We start from the raw sequence: 19,030 nt of genomic DNA on the forward strand, positions 1-19,030 counted from the left end.
TCACTATTATTGCCATCACCATCATCATCACCATCATCACCACCATCACATCATCACCATCACACATCATCCACCACCATTATCACCATCATCATCACCATCATCACCATCATCACCATCATCTTTATCATCTCCGTCATCTTCGTCATCACTATCATCCCCACCTCCATATAATCACCATTGCCATCAGTATCATGCTGGCAAACTATGAAATGTATCTCCCACTTTTCAAAGAGATTTTATTTGTTTGAGAGGGAGAGAGAGCATGAGCAGGGGGAGGGATGTAGGGAGAAGCAGATTTCCCACCAAGCAGGGAGCCCAATGTAGGGCTCGAACCCAGGACTCCAGGATCACAACCTGAGCTGAAGGCAGACACAAACTGACTGAGCCACGCAGGCACCCCTGTATCTCCCACTTTTACGGTGTCTTCTCCTCTTTGCATGTTCATGAGAGCATAGAAACCTATGGCCCAAAAGGCAGTTTAGTTAGAGGAATAAATCTCTCTGCCAGATGAAGCAGACATGTGTGAATTTTATTCTTAAGAGAAAAAATAAATAAAATGATGGTAAACTGGCATGACCCCAGAGATACAGCTATGATGACATTACAATGAATATTCACTCATTCCACTCTTCTGAGTCTATAAAGTCTATAAACTCTTCAGAGTCTATAAAGAACAGAGAAAGAGAGCTGCACTTCTTTTCTCCAGAGCTCCATAGTTCAAAAAGCACAGCGAACGTGAGACTTACAGTTGTCTCTGTGTCTGGGAGGTTCTTGAAAGCGTAGCACTGTCAGAATCATGAACAGGATACATGGCCAAAAGAATTCAGCAAGAGAAAGGACCTGCAGAAGATATTTAAAAAAAAAAATCAGAGCTTGAGTAAATTCCTAATTATGGTGGTATCCTCCGTTCCTGCAGGACGGCACGCTGGCCAGGTCAGGCCTCCTTTAAAGGAGGCCATCATCATCCCAACGGTGCATCTCTGAGAACAGTCATTTGAGACAGGAGCCCACTGAAGAGGCCCAGTTCATTCATCACCACATCCAGCCCCATGACAGTGACCTCCTTAGAGTTCTCCCAAAAAGCACGTCTTCCAAGTCTTTCTTCTTTCTCTACATTCCTATTTTATGACAAGATCTCATGGCATTAAAGAAATTAAATAAGTAACTTCAATCATACTACTCATATTCCAACAAATTTACTTTTTTTCTTTTCTTTTTTTTTTTTTAAGTGGGCTCCACGCTGGGCCCAACATGGGGCTTGAGCTCACAACCTTGAGATCAAGACCTGAACTGAGATCAAGAAGCAGACACACAACTGACTGAGCCACTGAAGTACTCAACATTTTTCTAATTTCTTGAACATTCCTGACTTTTCCATCCAATAGACATTTTCCTAAAGATGGCAGTGGCACACACATTGTCTAAGTATTTTCCTTTTTTTTTTTTTAAGATTCTTGTTCATTTATTTATTTGAAAGAGAGACAGAAAAAGCACAAGCAGAGGGAGGAGCAGCAGGAGAGGGAGAAGCAGACTCCACCCTGAGCAGGGAGCCCAGCACAGGACTCAATCTCATGACCCCAAGATCATTACCTGAGCCGAAATAAAGAGTCAGACACCAACCTACTGTGCCACTCAGGTGCCCCTTCTGAGTGTTTTCTAGTGTTGCCACACAAGGTTCATAACTAACATTTTACTGGTTGCGTAACCTTCTTACCAAATGGGCATACTGTAAGTCACATTCTCCCACCAGTGAATATTTTTTATCAGTAATTTTTCTTTTGAATTGTTTTCTCAAGATTGGAACAAATTCCTAAAATTCAGATAATTGGAGTCAAATCTTTTCACATAGATAACAAAAGATCTATAGATAAGGGGCCACCTGGGTGGCTCAGTCAGTTGGGCATCTGCCTTTGGTTCAGGTCATGATCCCAGGGTCCTAGGATCAAGTTCTGTGTTGGGCTCCCTGCTCAGAGAAAAAGTCTGCTTCTCCCTCTCCCACCACCTGCCATTCCCCCTGCTTGTACTCTCTTTCTCTGTCTAGTAAATAAATAAAGTCTTTAAAAAAAAAAAAAAAGGAGCTACGGAAAAGGATTGCAATAACTTGCATAGCCTTGAATCTTTAAAGTAAAAAAGAAACAAAAAACAAAAAACAAACAAACAACAACAACAACAAAAACCCACACAAGGATACATGGAATTTATTTAAGAAAGAAACACCCAAGGTATAAACCAGTGAAAAACTAATTAAGAGAAAATCCTCAGGCTGCCTGGGTGGCTCAGTTGGTTAAGCAACTGCCTTCGGCTCAGGTCATGATCCTGGAGACCTGAGATCGAGTCCCGCATCAGGCTCCCTGCTTAGCTCAGTTGGTTAGGCGTCTTGACTTTGGCTCAGGTCATGATCCCAATGTCCTGGGATCGAGTCCCACATCGGGCTCCCTGCTGAGCACAGAGTCTGCTTCTCCCCACCTCTTTGCCCCTCCCCCCTACTTGTGCTCCCTCACTCTCACTCACTCTCTCAAATAACTAAATAAAATCTTTAAAATAAAAAATAAATAAATGAAAAAGAAGAAAAGAGATCACCGTCTTTGAAACAGTTCCTGGAGTAATACTCCTCATGCCAGCAAGTGTGTCATTACGCAAAGTTTCTGACCAATTACTGATTTCAGTATCATAGTCCCAAGAAGAGGGAAATCGTCTGCAGGAGGCCACCCTCTGACTCAAAGGATGGTAATTACACCAGAAGAGAGGTCAGAGCATTCAGAAGACACCAGATCGTTAAGGTCACCTTGTTCATTCTCTGCTAACAAATAATCCTTTCCTGAAGTCTGGGAGTAGAGCTGTAGTGGGGGGGATTTCCTGATTAATTCTGAACACAGGTGTGCAAAGCAGAAAACGTCCCCAAATTCAACAATGACTGGACAGAATTAAGAAGGATAAATACATAATGAATTTGGGGGGGGGGTAGTTAAAAATTTTTAAATGACATATGGCAGCCATTTTTTTTAGACAGAGAGGTAGAAAGAAAACAAAATGGTTTGGACCCAACATCCATATAATAACTTCTGATGTTATACATAATTACATACATGCTTGGTTAGGAAATTCAAAAAGTACAGAGAGAATACAACCATTCTCCCAAAGGATAAATTCTCTGAACAGTTTCCTGAATTCTTTTTTAAAAACCTATATCAGCAGGGCACACCTGGGGGTGCAGTCATCTAACCATCCAACTCTTGGTTTTTGGCTCAGGTGGTGATTGTGGGGTGGTGAGATCGAGCCCCACATCGGGCTCCACACTCAGTGCAGAGTCTGCTTGGGATTCTCTCTCCGTCTCCCTCTGCCCCTCCCCCTTGCATGCTCTCCCTCTCAAATAAATAAACGCATCTTTAAAAATGCATACACATAGGTAATGTTTTGGGGAACAATTTTTCATATCAGCCCTTATAGATCTACCTCATTGTTTTTACTTTACTCATTTATTTTTTTAAGATTTTATTTAATTATTTGTCAGAGAGAGAAAGTGTGTGCACAAACGGGGGGAGCAGCAGGCAGAGGGAGAAGCAGGTCCCCCACTGAGCAGGGAGCCTGACTCAGGGCTCAATCCCAGGACCTCAGGATCACGACCCAAGTCAACGCACTTAATTGACTGAGCCACCCAGGTGTCCCCACCTCATTGTTTTTAAAAAGTGCCCAATAACCTACTATAGAATTTAACTTATTCAACCTACCACCTATTTATGGAAACTTACACAGTCTTCTGTGTGGGGACATCACTGTCATGAATTTCTGCACACGTTTGGCTGACTTCTGTAAGTCTCTTTATGGAGTACCACTACCAAGTGAGACCACTGAGTCAAAGTGTGTATGATGTTTAATTTGCATAGCCACAACCAACATGCCCTCAGTAAAAGCTAAACCAGCCACCTTTCCTCTGATCCCACACTCAGTAGCACCCGAGATTAACAGGCTTTTAAATGTCTGTCCATGTTTTATCAAACCAAGATGCAAAAAGAATTTTTCTTTAAGTATTTAGGTCAAGCATTTCATGGATTAGTATATAATAATTCCTTGTCCATTAATTCTCATTCTTCCCTGTATCCATGTTTCTATTATATTCATACACACACACACACACACACACACACACCTATATAGAACGAAAGTTTACAGTCAGACACAAAACAGGCTAGACAGTCAGTAACGCACGAACAGGACTCTATACAGGTCAAGAACTTGAGGACACTCAGTCTAACACTAAAGAGAGAGTCTTACTGTTTCAGAGCCCATTCAATGCATTTTTTCTTTCTGCCTTTTTTTTAAGATTTTATTTATGTATTTGACAGAGAGAGAACACAAGCAGGGGGAGCGACAGAGGGAGAGGAAGAAGCAGGCTTCCCACTGAGCAGGGAGCCGAATTTGGGGCTGGATCCCAGCACCCTGGATCATGGCCTGAGACAAAGGCAGATGCTTAACCGGCTGAGCCACCCTGGCACTCCCGGCCTTTTTTTTTTTTAAACTCATTTGTGCATCATTGTTTCTTCTTCTTTTTTTTTCCCTATTTTCTTTTTGAATTGAAGAATTCCTTAATTGGTCCTTTGTTGGCTTAAAGTATTGCAAATATTTTCTCCAGTGTCTTATTTGCCTTCTTATTATCAAAATCTCTGATGCAATCCATGTATCAATCTTTTCATTTCTAGCACCTGGATTTTCTTTCTCCTACACGGGAAGACCACCATCATTTAAGGGGCCTTGTCACAGAAGAATTAAAATAGGCGGTAAGCAGCCATGAAGCTACTTACCCCTCCCACGCTCAAGTCAAAGGGGGATCTCCAGTTTCAAATGGAAATAACATTGTCAAAAAATATAAAACTCCACATCGTATACTTGAGAAGTTTCTTGGCGATCTTGAAATAAAACAGAACCCTGGTTAACTTCAAAAAACTGTATTGGGTCTCTGATTACAAGCCCATCCCCGGCTGCTCGGAAAAGCCCAGGTGGAAAAAACCTCCCATTGTTCGGAATTTGAAATAACTCCGCTCAGAAGCAAAGTCTCTGAACAGCGGGTTCTGCTGTGTCACTGCCCATTGTGAGCGCGTGAATCGCCGCCTTTCATGAGACTGTTTCTCTGAAAGCTTGCAGAGGCTGCCTGCTCTCGCTCATCACAGCTTTGTATCACGCTCTTCATCTGGTCTGTCCTCATCATCCCGGAGTCTTGTCTGACATTTCTTTTTCTTTTTTTTTTTAAGATTTTATTTATTTATTTGACAGACAGAGATCACAAGCAGGCAGAGAGGCAGGCAGAGAGAGAGGGAGAAGCAGGCTCCCTGCTGAGAGAGAGCCCGATGCGGGGCTCGATCCCAGGACCCTGAGATCATGACCTGAGTTGAAGGCAGTCTTTAACCCACTGAGCCACACTGGCGCCCCTTGTCTGACATTTCTCATCCCATTCCTGCTAAATGGGAAGGCTTCCCACCGTGGCCCACACCTCAGGTCCACCAGGAGTGGTTTCCCTGCACTAGGAAGGGCCGAGAACAGAGCACATTCGTGTTGTCCAAGGCTCTCAAGAGCAATCAGATGGGGAACCCGTCTATGCTCGTAAACCAGCAGCCCCCCAGTCACGTAACCTCACATTAGAGTCCTGGGCCAGAAACTCCCACCAGGAGATAGAAGAAGTGCCCGGTTCTGTGCCCCGACCTCCACATCCGAAGTGGCCCTTACCACGACTTCCATGGATGGCCCTCCTTGGTTCCTAAAAGCACGGCTGAAGGGCAGTGGCATTTGCTGAGACCTTAGCATTCCATACACAGACACGTATGCATAAAATATGGACACTTCCTTACAAACGTTCTCTCCTCCCAGACAAAAGGAGGGGAGAAAAAGAAAAGAAGGTAGAGGAGAAAGACAGATGACATGTCTTTCCATAATACAAAAAGTACAAAAATGCCAAGGAACAAGTCTGGAGCAGATCAAGCAAGCCCATGACAGGTCAGTCCTGACTCAGCCCCACACCTCCAAAGCTGTAATGTTGCAACCTGCAATCCCAGGACCCCGGCCCCGACACCCGCATCTGTGGGGTGAGCACTCTCAAGGCGTCGCCTCTCTCCCTCTGGCAGGAGTCAGGGAAATGTGGCTGGGCACGAGAAATGCAAAAGAGAAATGAGCAACGAGCTTGACTCCATTGGAGAAGCTTCCACGGCTTCACATAATCAGGTGGAAAGAATCCAGAGCTGGAGAACCATTTCCCCAACTGGATGCAATGAACGTGGCTAAAACACTGGACAAAATCCCAAACCAGAGCACAGAGCCCATCTGGTGCAATAGTGTCTGCATATCCTCTCACTGGCAGCCTGGCCTCCTGCCCGTCTCCACTCTCATCCCAACCATCCCTCCTGCACAGAAAATCGGCCCATATAGGGTGTCTTCAGAGACTGCGCTAGAGTTTGAGGGAGAAATCAAACCAGCCTCAGATTTACGGAAAAGAGAGTTGAGAACAGATATAACACCCGGCTGAGCTCTCCAAGAATGAAACAGATTAAAAGGAAGAACGAAACAGCTGTCTAAATATTCCGGAGAGAAAGAAACAAATAAGCAAACCAAAGTCATAAAGCATGACCGGGAAGTAAACAATGCAAAGAAAATGAAGAAGTTCTTTACAACCACTTCATAAAGAAAAACAATTTAATAAGAACATTCAGAAAACAAGAGCTCCAAAAAAAAAAAATAAAAAGACAGTAAATGAAAAGAGAGGTTGCAGAGCTAATGAACACATAACAATGACTGAATCATCGCTGCGTAATTCTAAATGATTCAGAAACCACACAAAAAGAAGAGACGCCGGTTAAATTTTGATTTCTGCATTAGAGGATCAGTTTGAGATAGCAACAGTGATTTTCTTTAAATCATTTTTAAAGGTAGGACTGTAAACACAGAAGAGCATCCCTGAAGTAGAGAATCCAGCAAAATGTGACAAAAAATACTCCCAGAGATAGAATACAGGAGAACTTTTTGGAAATAGAGAAGAGTTTATCTGAAGACGAGAAGACTATGCTGTATTTCGGGGGGGAAATTGAAGCGATAACTGAACCATGGCTCTTGAACTCCAAAGACAAAAGAAGGATACCACAGGAATCCAGAGGGGGAGAAAAAAAAAAAAAAACAAACAACTCATTAACAAGTAGGGAAAAAATCAGTCCAGCCTCAAATACATCCCAATAGCATTCAGTGGTAGATGCCAGCGCATCAAAATGGGCAAAGTTCAAAGAGAAAGTGTGATAAAAATATGATAACCAACGAAATTGGCCCTTAAGTGTGAACCAACATACATATATTCTCTATCATAAAAAGAAAAAACACCGATCATTCATTAATCATGAACCCCACGGGGGAAAATCTTGGCAATGACACCCAACCAAAATAAAAGTGGGACAAATATTAAAATCCAATAATGTCACTTCTGTTTCCAAAAGCACACTGACTAGAAACATCAGGACTCCTGCCACGAGAACACGGTTTTTGTCGCATTGTTGGTCTTCCAGAGTGATCTCCAGAGAACAGGGACAAGGAGAGGGACCATAAATAAATAAATAAATAAATAAATAAAAAAGAAGATTGAAGGGGCGCCTGGGCAGCTCAGTGGGTTAAAGCCTCTGCCTTCAGCTCAGGTCATGATCTCAGGGTCCTGGGATCGAGCCCCGCATCGGGCTCTCTGCTCAGTGGGGAGTTTGCTTCCCCCTTTCTCTGCCTGCCTCTCTGCCTACTTGTGATCTCTGTCTGTCAAGTAAATAAATAAAATCTTTGGTAAAAAAATAAAAGAAGAAGAAGATTGAAGTCCTTACTTGAATCTTTAAGTGTTAAGATATAGTGAGAGAGGAGAGTCCCTTCAAGGGGAATGGAGGGGAGGCAGGCAAGGCGATATTCAAATAACAGATGGCTGAGAACTTTCCAGAACATACAAAAGACACAAATCCATTGGTAAAGGAAACATAACACTTGCCAGGAAACACAAACCCACTGTAAAATTCACCACGCCTAAGTCCGAGGAAAGATTTCAATAGCAATTCAAGATATAAAGCCACACTACCTCAGAGAAATGGTTGGACTTGCCAAGAACTCATCAATAGCAAGAAACGAGAAGAAGTTAAATATCTGTAGGTGGCTTAGAGAAACTCGATCAATTTAGAATTACGTACCCAGAGAAATGACCTCTCAAGAGTGACGGTAAAAGAAAATTTTCAGTGAATTAGAAACCGAGTTATCCAACCAGAGACCAACGCTAAAGAGCTTTGCAAATAATAGGCTTAGATTTCAAAAAATGCTTGGATTAAGCTCACTGTTTGAAAGACAAGTATTTTCAGGTTTCATTTTTTTAAAACTATCTGTTATTCGGAACAAATAAAATTAGACTATAAGGACACCGACCGGTTGAACTACAAAGACAAAAAAGAGGGGTGTTTGCCCGGCTCATTCAGTGCAGCATGTGGCTCTTCACTGACTCTTGTCACAGGGCCATGAGTTTGAGCCCTGTGTTGGGGGTGGAGCCCAGTTAGAAAGTAAATTAAATAAATAAATAAATAGAACTATTTCTTTTTTAAAAAAGCAAGAGATGAAAAAGACATGCAAGGTAAATATTAAAACTGGCTGGTGAAATCATACAGGAGGCTTTAAGACAATGTTCTTAGGTCTAGAAAAAATCACTATATAATAATGGAAGTTTTAGAATAGGAAGATGAAATAATTGTAAGCATTTATAAGCCTATTAAGTATCCTCAAGAAATACGAAAAACAAGTGATAGAAATACAGAGAGAGAATTACAGGGGCACCTGGCTGGCTCTTGTCAGTGGACTGTCCAACTCTTGATTTCAGCTCAGGTCATGATCTCAGAGTTGTGGGATCGAGCCCCGTGTCGGCTCCGTGCCGATCGGGGAGTCTGCTTGGGATTCTCTCTCTCCCTCTCCCCCATTTGTGTGCACATTGTCTCTTTCCGTTTAAAATAAATAAAATCTTTAAATAAAAATAAAAATGGGGGTGCCTGGTTGGCTTAGTCCATTAAGCATCTGCCTTCGGCTCGGGTCTAGATCCCAGGGTCCTGAGATTGAGTCCCGCATTGGACTTCCTGCTTAGTGGGGAACCTGCTTCACCCTCTCTCTCTGACTCTCTCTTACTTTAGTTCTCTTGTGCACATTCTCTCCCTCTCTCAAATAAATAAATAAAATCTAAATAAATAAATAAATAATTTTCGAAAACGTTCAGGCTAATTGTTTTTGAGAAGATAATTACATACATGAGTCAAGAGGTGTGCTCAACTGGGGGTTGTGCATAACCAATGAGTCGGGAACACTGCATCAAAAGCTAATGATGTACTGTGAGGTGACCGACACAACACAATTTAAAAAAGAGAGAGAGGTGTGCTCAACAACGCTTCTCTTATCTGTGAATAGAAAAAACCTAAGTTATGCAAAAAATAAACAGGACGATGGATCATTAAGTTGCTGTGCACTGGAGGAATAAAAGTCAGTGTATTTTTTTCAAAGATTTTATTTATTTGAGAGAGAGAGAGAGAGAGAGCACTACTGGGAGTGGAGGTGGGGTGGAGGGAGGAAGCAAGCTCCCCTCTGAGCAGGGAGACGGATGCAGGACACGATCCCAGGAACTTGGAATCATGACCTGAGCCGAAGGCAGATGCTTCACCGAATGAGCCACGTAGGCGCCCTTAAAGTGAGTGTATTTTTCATTCATTCATTTGTCCGTTTGTTCATGCATTCATTCATCAGGAAGTGTGCTCATCCCGTGCGTGGGACTCTTCTGGGGACACATGCATCAGGATGACCAGGCCCTGCCCTCCTATCCTATCCAGAGCCCTGTACCGTCTACAAGCTTGTGCTCTTCCATTATTTCAGCCATACAACAGCCAGTGAGGTAGGTAATTTTTTGCCAGTTTTCCGCATCGGAGATTGAAATCATCAGTATTTTGCCCTACATCCTGGACCTAGTCTGAAGTAGATGGTGGACTGAACCGCAGGCCTCAGCATGAAATAGATGCTCCTCCGTCTTCCAGGAATGGAACATCTGGCAGGTGCGGTTCCATGAAGCTCATCCTTAAATCCTCCTGGTTGCTCCGGCAGCAAGGGGTATCGTTTCTAACCGAAAGCCACAAAAAATAAAACACCCCCAGTACAAAAATGAGAATTAGCAGTGAATCAAGGAGGAAAGAGGGCTTTCCAGAAGGAGAACGTGGTCACGAGACCTACTGGCCGGGCAAGGAGGAGGCATCACAAGTTTAGAATATCACGGAAGCTGGAGCAAAGCGTGTAATTAGTCTGCTCCCTGGTCTGTGCAGACAAAGGGCTTTGCAGAGAGCGTGAAATTCTATTGTGTCTCTTTGGGGTGCACGGAGGGCCTCCGGATGCCAGCCTTTCAGGAGAGGAGACTTTCCCAGAGGTATTATGAGGTCCCAGCTATAAAACAGTGTCACAAGAGCAGCCCATTGCCACTGGGAGCTGTGACTCCCCAGACCTCTCCGTCGGTGTCCAAAATCCCCCCCTAAGGGAGTCCCTGCAAATCTTTGAGCTAGCCACTGAGTTAGCCAGGACGGAACAAGATGCGCCCTCTCTCTCACTTCCCTTGTTTGGGGGTTTTGTCTGTTTGTTTTGCTTTGCTTTTTACTGTTATGGCTTTTTAAGCTTTATACTGAAAAACACTTGCTTTTCCTTTCACACTCTTGCATCAAACATTCATATGGTGCCTACCATGGCTGTCCAAAAACAGACTTGACCACGTTTTAAATATATGACAAAGTAACCTGAGGCAGAGAAGACCATTGCATGGCGGTGGCGGGGCGGGGGGGGGGGAGTCTGGCCACCTGAATTCTAGGATGTAATTTTTATAAAGATAAACTAAAGCTTTGCAGAATACCCCCAAGTGTACCTTAAGTAGGTAGAAGTCCAAAACAGAGAAAACTCAAATCTAATGAAACCAGTAGCGAGGGGACTGTCGATCCGACCTGTGGGTGAATAAAACATGCTTCTTGCAGGGGCGCCTGGGGGGCTCCGTCGTTAAGGGGCTGCCTTCAGCTCAGGTCATGACCCCAGGGTCCTGGGATCGAGTCCTGCGTGGGCCCCCTGCTCAGTGAGGAGTCTGCTTCTCCCTCTGCCTCCACCCCTCCTCACTCGTTCTTTCTCAAATAAATAAGTAAAATCTGTTAAAATTTCAAAAAGTACTTCCTGCAGTTTTGAAACTCTAAAAGACGTGTTTGAAGGAAAAAGGAAAGGTGAGGTGGCAAGATACACAAACGGAATCTGAGCGATGGAAATACAGAAACCAACCAACGAGAAAGGCAGCGAGGTCTCCACGACCTCCTCCCAATTATGGAATTGGAAAAGAATTGGATGAGCAATTTATTATTTTCTTTAATATTTTATTTTTAAGTCATCTCTACACCCTACGTGGGGCTTGAACTCACCACCCCGAGATCAAGAGCCACACGATCCACCGACTGAGCCAGCCGGGTGCCCCTTGGCCATTTTATATAAGAGAAAATACAGAAAATATGTTCCTTCTTACAGTAACCTTTCAAAAGAGAAGATTGGATTAAAAAAAAAAAAACCTTCATATGCCCCTGGACATGGATGAAGTGGGCCGGCAGAGACCACAGGTACCTACGTCGTAGGGCCACCGCGGGCCGGCAGGACACAGCACCGGACACACCAGCTGGCACCATGTGACCTGCACATCCCTTCTGAGAGGAAGTCGGTCGGCGGGTAGCATGACCCACAGCGATGGAAGGTAGTGTGAGGGCTTTTGGCTCAGACGTATCATTGTGTGGAATTTATTCTAACGTCACTGTGTTTGGGGCCAAAGAAAGGCCCCGAACTCAGAAGCCCCCTGAGGGCATACACAGCACTGTCTGACCTTCCATGTGGGTCCCTCCTAGCAGCCTCGTGTCCCACACACAGCCAGGATCCCTAAGTCTGGGACAGAGGACAGGATGGGTGGCGGGGACACACCTCCCTGCCTCTTTCCCCTCGTCCCTAAGGAGTGTTTTCCAAACGGAAGCTCTCGGGTGCACAGGTTAGACTCTGCCAGAAGGTCCAGCTTCGAGCCCGCAGGGTGAGAGGAACCTGTGAGGGCCACCTGAGACAAGCCCTGGCTGCCTGGTCCAGGCCACCAGTGACCAGGGTAGGGCTGGGCACAGTGGGGTCCCTCCCTCGGGTGCGTGTTGGCTGATTCAGCCCAGGGGAAGAGGTGGTGGGTTGGGGGGTAGGTAGGCACAGCTGAGTGGCAAATGCAGAGCTGACCTCGGAGGCCCAGGGTGATAAAACGAACATGCTTCCCAGGATACTACCTGGGCCTCCAGTACAGTCTCTCATAACAAGCTGAGGTGCCCTTGGCCCTGGTCTCTGGAGGGATTGTTATCAGGAAGTTGGTTTGGCTCGTGTTTGTGAACCTTTCTTGTAACTGAAAACCTGGGCTTATCTGAGATCAAAGAGAATAAAGCAGGGAAACTCCAGGTTTCCCAACCAAGACCGACATTCCTGGGTAAGGAGGAAACCCCTGTGTGGAAAGGAGGAGGACCCTGGTTTTGGAGTTTCGGTCATTTGCTTGTAGCTGCTTTTGTTTTGTTTTTGTTTTTCGTGGAAGTCACACAGACCCCCATTCTAAACAAAATCTAGGGGCCCCTGGCTGGCTCGGCCCATTAAGTGTCTGCCTTCTGCTGGGGTTGTGATCCCAGAGTCCTGCGATCGAGCCCCACATTGGGCTCCCTGATTAGCAGGGAGCCTGCTTCTCTCTCTCCCTCCACAGCTCCCTCTGCTGCTCCCCCTGCTTGTGCTCGCTCTCTCCCTCTCTCAAATAAATCAATAAAATCTTAAAAAAAAAAAAAAAATCTTCCAGAACTAGCTTTTTGAGGATCTCGCCATTTTCCTGCCCTTATGTAGGTCATATTTTCAGCAGAAAAGCAATAGAAACAGAGTTTTTTTTTCCTCTCCACCCTGACAAACAACCACATTGGGAAGAAAGAAATCGCATGCCTTTTTCCTGAAACCCAGTTTGTTTTCTACACATTTGAAAGTCTGGGTTTTCTCAGGCGCCTGCGTGCCTCAGTCGTTTAAGCTTCCCACTGTTGATTTCTACTCAAGTCATGATCTCAGGGTCATAAGATCTGCACTCAAGAAGTTTGTCATTTTCCCTCTGTTCCTTCCCCTGCTCGCTCACTCTGTGTGTGTGTGTGTGTGTGTGTGTGTGTCAAATACATAAATAAAATCTTAAAAAAAAAAAAAAGAAAGACAGACAGACAGACTGGATATCTTTGGGTTTTTAAACTTGGACCTCGATGCAAAGCAGAAGAACACTTTTGAACTGTCTCATCTCCCCTAATATAAATCTATCCTATTTTGTAAAAGATTTTATCTTTACATAATCTCTACACCCAACAGGCTTGGACTCAGAACCCAAGATCAAGAGTCATGTGTCCCACCAACCAAGCCAGCCAAGGGCGCCTTTCTGCTATTTTTTTTTTTTTTTAAATATATGACTGTGGCATGTTATCAGGAGCCAGCCTTCAGTCTTTTTTCCAACCTGCCTAGCAAAGAGGTCAGCTCTTACCCTTTGGGCCTCCGGTTCCAACAAACACTCTTATAGGCCTTTATAGCGAACCTGACAACAAGTAACCGGTACACTATAATTACACAAAAACCAGCCAGCATCCATCTCTAAGACCTGAACAGTCTGCAAAAGAAGTAAGAGCTACTTTACTCCAAGGACTTTACGGCTGTGACTTCCTCCAAAGTCAGAAAAATACAGACTCACAGCTAGCATGCTGTTTCCAAAGTGAAATTGTGTTGGGACACTAGGTTAGGTTGGTAGCACTTGTTGGGGTGGACAAAACTCAAAGATCTCAGGAAAGGAAGACACACACACACACACACACACAACAGTTCGGAGGTCTACAGTCGCTGAAACTTGGCTGGAGAATTGGTTCTTCATATGTGGAACCAAAACAGTGGTTTCCCAAATGGCCGGTGGTTTCAAGGACCTGCCCTAACAGACTTGACCCCGTTGGGTGGGCTCACTAGGAGCTCTCCCATGGGAGCAGGGAGGAAGGAGTTGGAGCCTGGCTTTGTGCTGAGTGGGGAGCCTGCCCGTATGCAGCCAACCCAGCCTCGGGGCTTCCTGGGGGCCGGGCCAGAAGGAGCAGCTCTGGTGAAGACCCCATCACCCTTTTCTGTGTCTAAGAGCGAGTGTGTTTTCTGCCAGATACTTGGTCCTTGAAAGCAAGAGTACAGGGCTTCGTGGGCACGGAGGGTTCTGGGGTGGGGGCGGGTCTCTCCGCAGGGGAAAGTGGCTCCTGTTTGACTAGGTGGTACGGGGAGTTTCGTGATTTCCATCATCTCCCTCTCACCCCCAGTGGGGGGTGGACCACACTGTTTTAGGACAATGCTGTCCTTGCATCAAAGTATACTCCGGTCCCCCCTCCACTAGCCCAAGTCCTCAGCAAAAGTTCACCAAACCAAGCTTCGCAGTTTTCATTAAAGGAGGGGGGAACCAGAAACGCAGAGCAGAGTATGACTTTAAGACATACGGGAGACTCCGAGAACCATCCCCACTCTGTGACTGAGGGGCAGACTGGGGAAGCTGTGCCATCCACTTGCACAAGTGAAGGGTCAGACCCCCTCTTAATAAAACACAGGAAACCCCCCCAGAAGCTGCAGAACAAGGATACATCCTGTTCTTTCTTTTCACGGTTGTTATTAAATTGTTAAAGTGAGAAGCAAAGCATCAGACTCATTTACATTAATACGAAATGCAAAAGTACACCTATAAAGTCACAGGGCAAGGCTCCCGGCCAGTGGCCAGTGGCTGTCTGCCAGTGTTGCCCAGGTTGCTTGGAAACGGCCCAGGTGGGTGCTCCTGAGGGTCCCTGTTCTGGACGTGTCCAGCCCAGTGCCTTTGCCTCTGACCCGGAAACCAGCTGCAAGAAATTCATTCAAGGGAAATACCCTAACAAAGATGTGTCTGTCATGCAGAATGAAGATGTCAGCCCCAACAGTAGGAACCAGGAGGAACCTTACTGCCCAGAGTAAGGAAACGCTTGAATAAATTATGTGTATTCTGGGCACCTGGGTGGCTCAGTGAACTCAGTGTCTGCCTTCAGATCAGGTCATGATCCCGGGGTCCTGGGATCGAGTCCCACATCGGGCTCCCTGCTCAGCACGGAGTCTGCTTCTCCCTCTCCTTCTGCAGCAACCCCTGCTTGTGCACTCTCTCTCTCTCTCTCTCTCTGTCAAATAAATAAAATCTTTTTTAAAAATCAGGTGTATCCAACTGGTGAACTATCTTTCAATAAATGCAATAAATATGAAGACCAAACAGAAACTTTGGAACTGTTGGGTTTCCATGCGAAGTGAAAGCAAAAAGCAAAAGGCTGTGATTTTCATTATTTAAAAATATCACACTACCGACGCCTAATGACAAGAAAAGGCAAAAGTAGTAGCAGGCGCATTCGGATAATGACATTTTTAGAGGGTTTTCAAAGTGTTTCTTATTGCTACAGCGTCCTTTGTGCAATAGATAAAAATCAGGAGAGAAAAAATAAGTGATATTAAAATAATTACAGAAACAGTCATCTTTTTCAAGGCATTTTCTTTCGCAAGAAGAGTAGGAAATCAGCAATCTCTGAAGCGAAGTGTGAAGACAGAGAGGAGGCTATTATTCATGCGTTCTACACTATTCTACTTTTCCTGGCCTCAAATGTCCGTAATAAGGTGCTTTCTAAAAGAACTATAATAGGGACGCCTGGTGGCTTGGTCGGGTAAGCGTCTGCCTCGGGCCCAGGTCCTGATAGCAGGGTCCTGAGATCGAGTCCGCATCGGGCTCCCTGTTCAGCGTCGTGCCGGCTTCTCCCTCTGCTCCCGACTCTTGCTCTCTCTTGCTCTCTCTGTCCCTCTCTCTCTCAAATAAATAAATAAAATCTTTTTTAAAAATCAAAAATAAAAGACTACAATAATAAAACATAACGAAATGAAGATGAAATGTAAAAGCGCCTCTATAAATTCATGTGTATAAAAAAAAATTCAAGTTTTTACAGAAAGTGTCAAAGCCACCCGAGGTTCTGATCTGCATTTCCCTGATCATGGTTCCTTCCGGTGTGTTTGTCCTGCACACAGGGCCCGCTCCTTATTCACTACGGGAACATTGTCTCCAGACCCTGTGACGTTGCCCGTCTTGGTCAACGTCTGAACAACTTTGTGCAAGTGTCATTTCCCATTTGCGCAGGGACATCTGTGGGATCTATCCCCAGAAGGAGCTCATCAAATAGGTAATTTTCCCCACTGCTTTCCTGGGTCCCGAGCTCTAGGCAGGGCACACCTTCGTCTGCTTCACCAAGCACCGAGCACCCAGCAGAGATGCCAGAAGTCCCACACCGCTTTCTTCTTCCCTCTCTCAGCCAATATCTACTAAACACCTGTTGTGCTCCAGGCACCGTCTGGGCACTAGGGACTACCCTGGCGAACACATCAGAATGAAACACCCCACTCCCGGGGATCTGAGATACGAGGAGGTCTCCATCGCAGGGTAACAAGTAAGTGAGCCGGTGCTATGCCGTAAGGGGAAAAATACTACAGAGAGAAACATGGCAAAGGAGAGGATGGACGCATGGTTGGATAATCAACGCGTTGAGTGTTTCTATCTGATGCGCACACTCATCTCGGCAGCATCAAACCAAGACTGTGTTTAACCCCCAAAGCACCTGAGGCTGCGAGGTAGATGGTCCCTCTGCACCCATACCCACCCCCTCGGGCTAATACACAGAAAGCAGAAATTGTGGTACCTGGCCAGTTAATTTCATCCAACACGTTCTATAGTAGAAACGAGAGGCTCAGCCCTCAAAACCTATGTCCGTAGAACAGATTCATTAACTGAAAAACACCTACACAGACCCCAAGCCAGGAGCAATAAAGGACAGAACGCTCTCTTGTTGGTTCCTGATCCTCAAACTTTTGTGCAAATTCCCCACCCAAGTTGTGCGAACGCTGAAGAAAGAAAACACCTTTCCTGACATTCGCCTTATTTGGGGGCAAGAACGTTCTAGATAATGAGAAGTTGGCAGAATGAAACCCAGGGTCGGTTACTGAACATCTTCCAACAGCAGAGTGGGTCAGCAGGGCAACCCCATAGGCTGTGTGGACCTTAGAGTTCGAGAAGGACCTGTCCCTGCTGGAGTGACGGGGACACGCGTCCGTGTCAGTCTGGCGGAATGAGAAGTAAAGGAGAGGTCGCTGGCCAGATAGGCAGGCGATTTCTGCATCTTAAAATGTGAACTTACAGGTGTTTATGTAACAGTTAGCACAAGGCTGGTCTGAGCCATTCCCATCCACTCTGGAGCGCCTCCCTGTCCTTTGGATACAGCTCCAAAAAGCTGAGAATTAACAGGAGGGGACGGCTCGCGCCAGCTCTGGAGACAGCCACCACAGCCTCCTGTCCTGGGGCTGCAGTGTGGGGACCTGTAACCTACTATTAGGAATCATACCTTCCACTGGAGGGATCTGCAGAGGCTCAGAAAACACGGGCTGTGGTTCAAAATCCACATTCATTTTTTTTTTTTTAAGAGTTTTTCTCATCTAGCCCCTTTCTGACAAGGCGGCAGCCTGGTTGTGACAGTTTGGCTACTTGGGCCCTGGATGACCCAGCCTCCCCCCAGATCCCCGCAGGGTGGGGCAGACAGGCCAGACCAGCACCCCCTCATCTCCTCCGATCCTGCCCCCACCCCTATTCCTCACCTCCCGGACCCCAGGCAGGCAAGCTGCACTCACCGGGTGCCTGAGTCTGCAGAGCCAGTTCTTCCAGAGCAGGGCTACGAACTGGCGCCTCACCGGCCCCATGCCCGCCCTCCTGCGCTGGGTCAGGAAGCCAGAGAAGCGCGGGCTTATATCTTCAGATCCGGGAGAAGGCCGGGCGCGCATTAGTCAATCCCAACAAAAGTGAGTGATGCAAGACAGATTACTGGTGGCTGAGCGCGGCGGGCATCGAATGTCCCTCTTGTTCTGTTGAGAAATCTTGCCTTTTCACGGGCTGCCCGCCGCTGTTGGGAGGGTTGGGTTACTGGGGGCAGCCCCAGGGGCCATTTCCGTCGTGCGCGCGTTTCCAAGAGCGCACACCGCTGGGGGCGAGGGGCGGGAAACCCCGGCGCCCACCGTCGCGCCGACCCCTCGGTCCTGATGTGAATTGCCTGGAATCTTCCTCTCCTCCCGTGACTTTTCAGCTATCACAGGAGCCGTCAACCAGAGCCTTTTCCATTTCGGAGGCCCCCGGCAGGGAACCAATCAGAGGGAAAAGAGATGGAAGCCCCGTGGGTGTCCCCGGCAACAGGGCAGGATGGCTCAGGTCAAGGACAGCCCAGCGCGTGCACACTCGCACCCCTGTCCCCCCAGGGTCCGTGCTTCCAGGAGGAGGCTCCGCAAGGAGGGTCCCATCAGCCTTTGCTGGGGGCCTACGAGCAAACCTCAGATGACTGGCTGAGACAGGAGCGGTCAGCCACTCTCCCGTCTGCCCCTGATCCCGGCGGAGGGGGCTCTCTGGCACCTTCCCGGAGCGGGCAGGACTCAGCAGGCCTGAGGGTCCCTCCCCCGGCTGAGTCTTGCACACGCCACCTCCTCAGCCAGCCTGCGGGAGTGAGCTGGGAAGGGCTTGCTCCACCCGCCCAGAGGCCGAGGCTCCCAGGTTCCTGTTTCCCCCAGCTGTGGTCAGAGGGATGTCAGGCAACCAGAACCCTGTGGTCTTCCATGCCATAAAGCAATTTCCACAAGCCAAAAACGCTCCATCAGTGGCTTTGGCAACAGGAAACAGGGGCACAGGCTTCAGCAAAGGGATTGACTCAACGACCCCATCACATTTTTTAAAAGAACACAGTTTAAAAATTGCATTCTGTTATCGGTTCTGTATTTCGCAGCACCAGAGGGAGGGCCGGACTGGCCGCGTGGGGCCCAGCGCAGGAAGCCCGCGCACCACGCCGCCCTTGGCTCTCACCCCTCC

At 46.6% G+C, this 19,030-nt stretch overlaps 1 protein-coding gene across 1 annotated transcript in view; it reads right to left on the bottom strand.

Moving 5' to 3' along the window:
- ABCA13 (ATP binding cassette subfamily A member 13) overlaps nucleotides 1–18,633 on the bottom strand; it is a 320,465-nt gene extending 301,832 nt beyond the window's left edge. The window contains exons 1-2 of the mRNA XM_045089507.1: nucleotides 17,812–18,633; nucleotides 750–843 (exon numbers count right to left, since the gene is read on the bottom strand). Of these exons, the coding sequence (XP_044945442.1) occupies nucleotides 750–843; nucleotides 17,812–17,961 (244 nt within the window). The 5' untranslated portion in view covers nucleotides 17,962–18,633. The remainder of the gene's footprint in view (nucleotides 1–749; nucleotides 844–17,811) is intronic.
- Between the last annotated feature and the right edge of the window lie 397 nt (nucleotides 18,634–19,030).

This window comes from Mustela putorius, unplaced genomic scaffold (genome assembly GCF_011764305.1).
Source record: "Mustela putorius furo isolate JIRA1106 unplaced genomic scaffold, ASM1176430v1.1 tig00003845_pilon_pilon_pilon, whole genome shotgun sequence".
In the NCBI taxonomy this organism is placed as follows: Eukaryota; Metazoa; Chordata; class Mammalia; order Carnivora; family Mustelidae; genus Mustela; species Mustela putorius.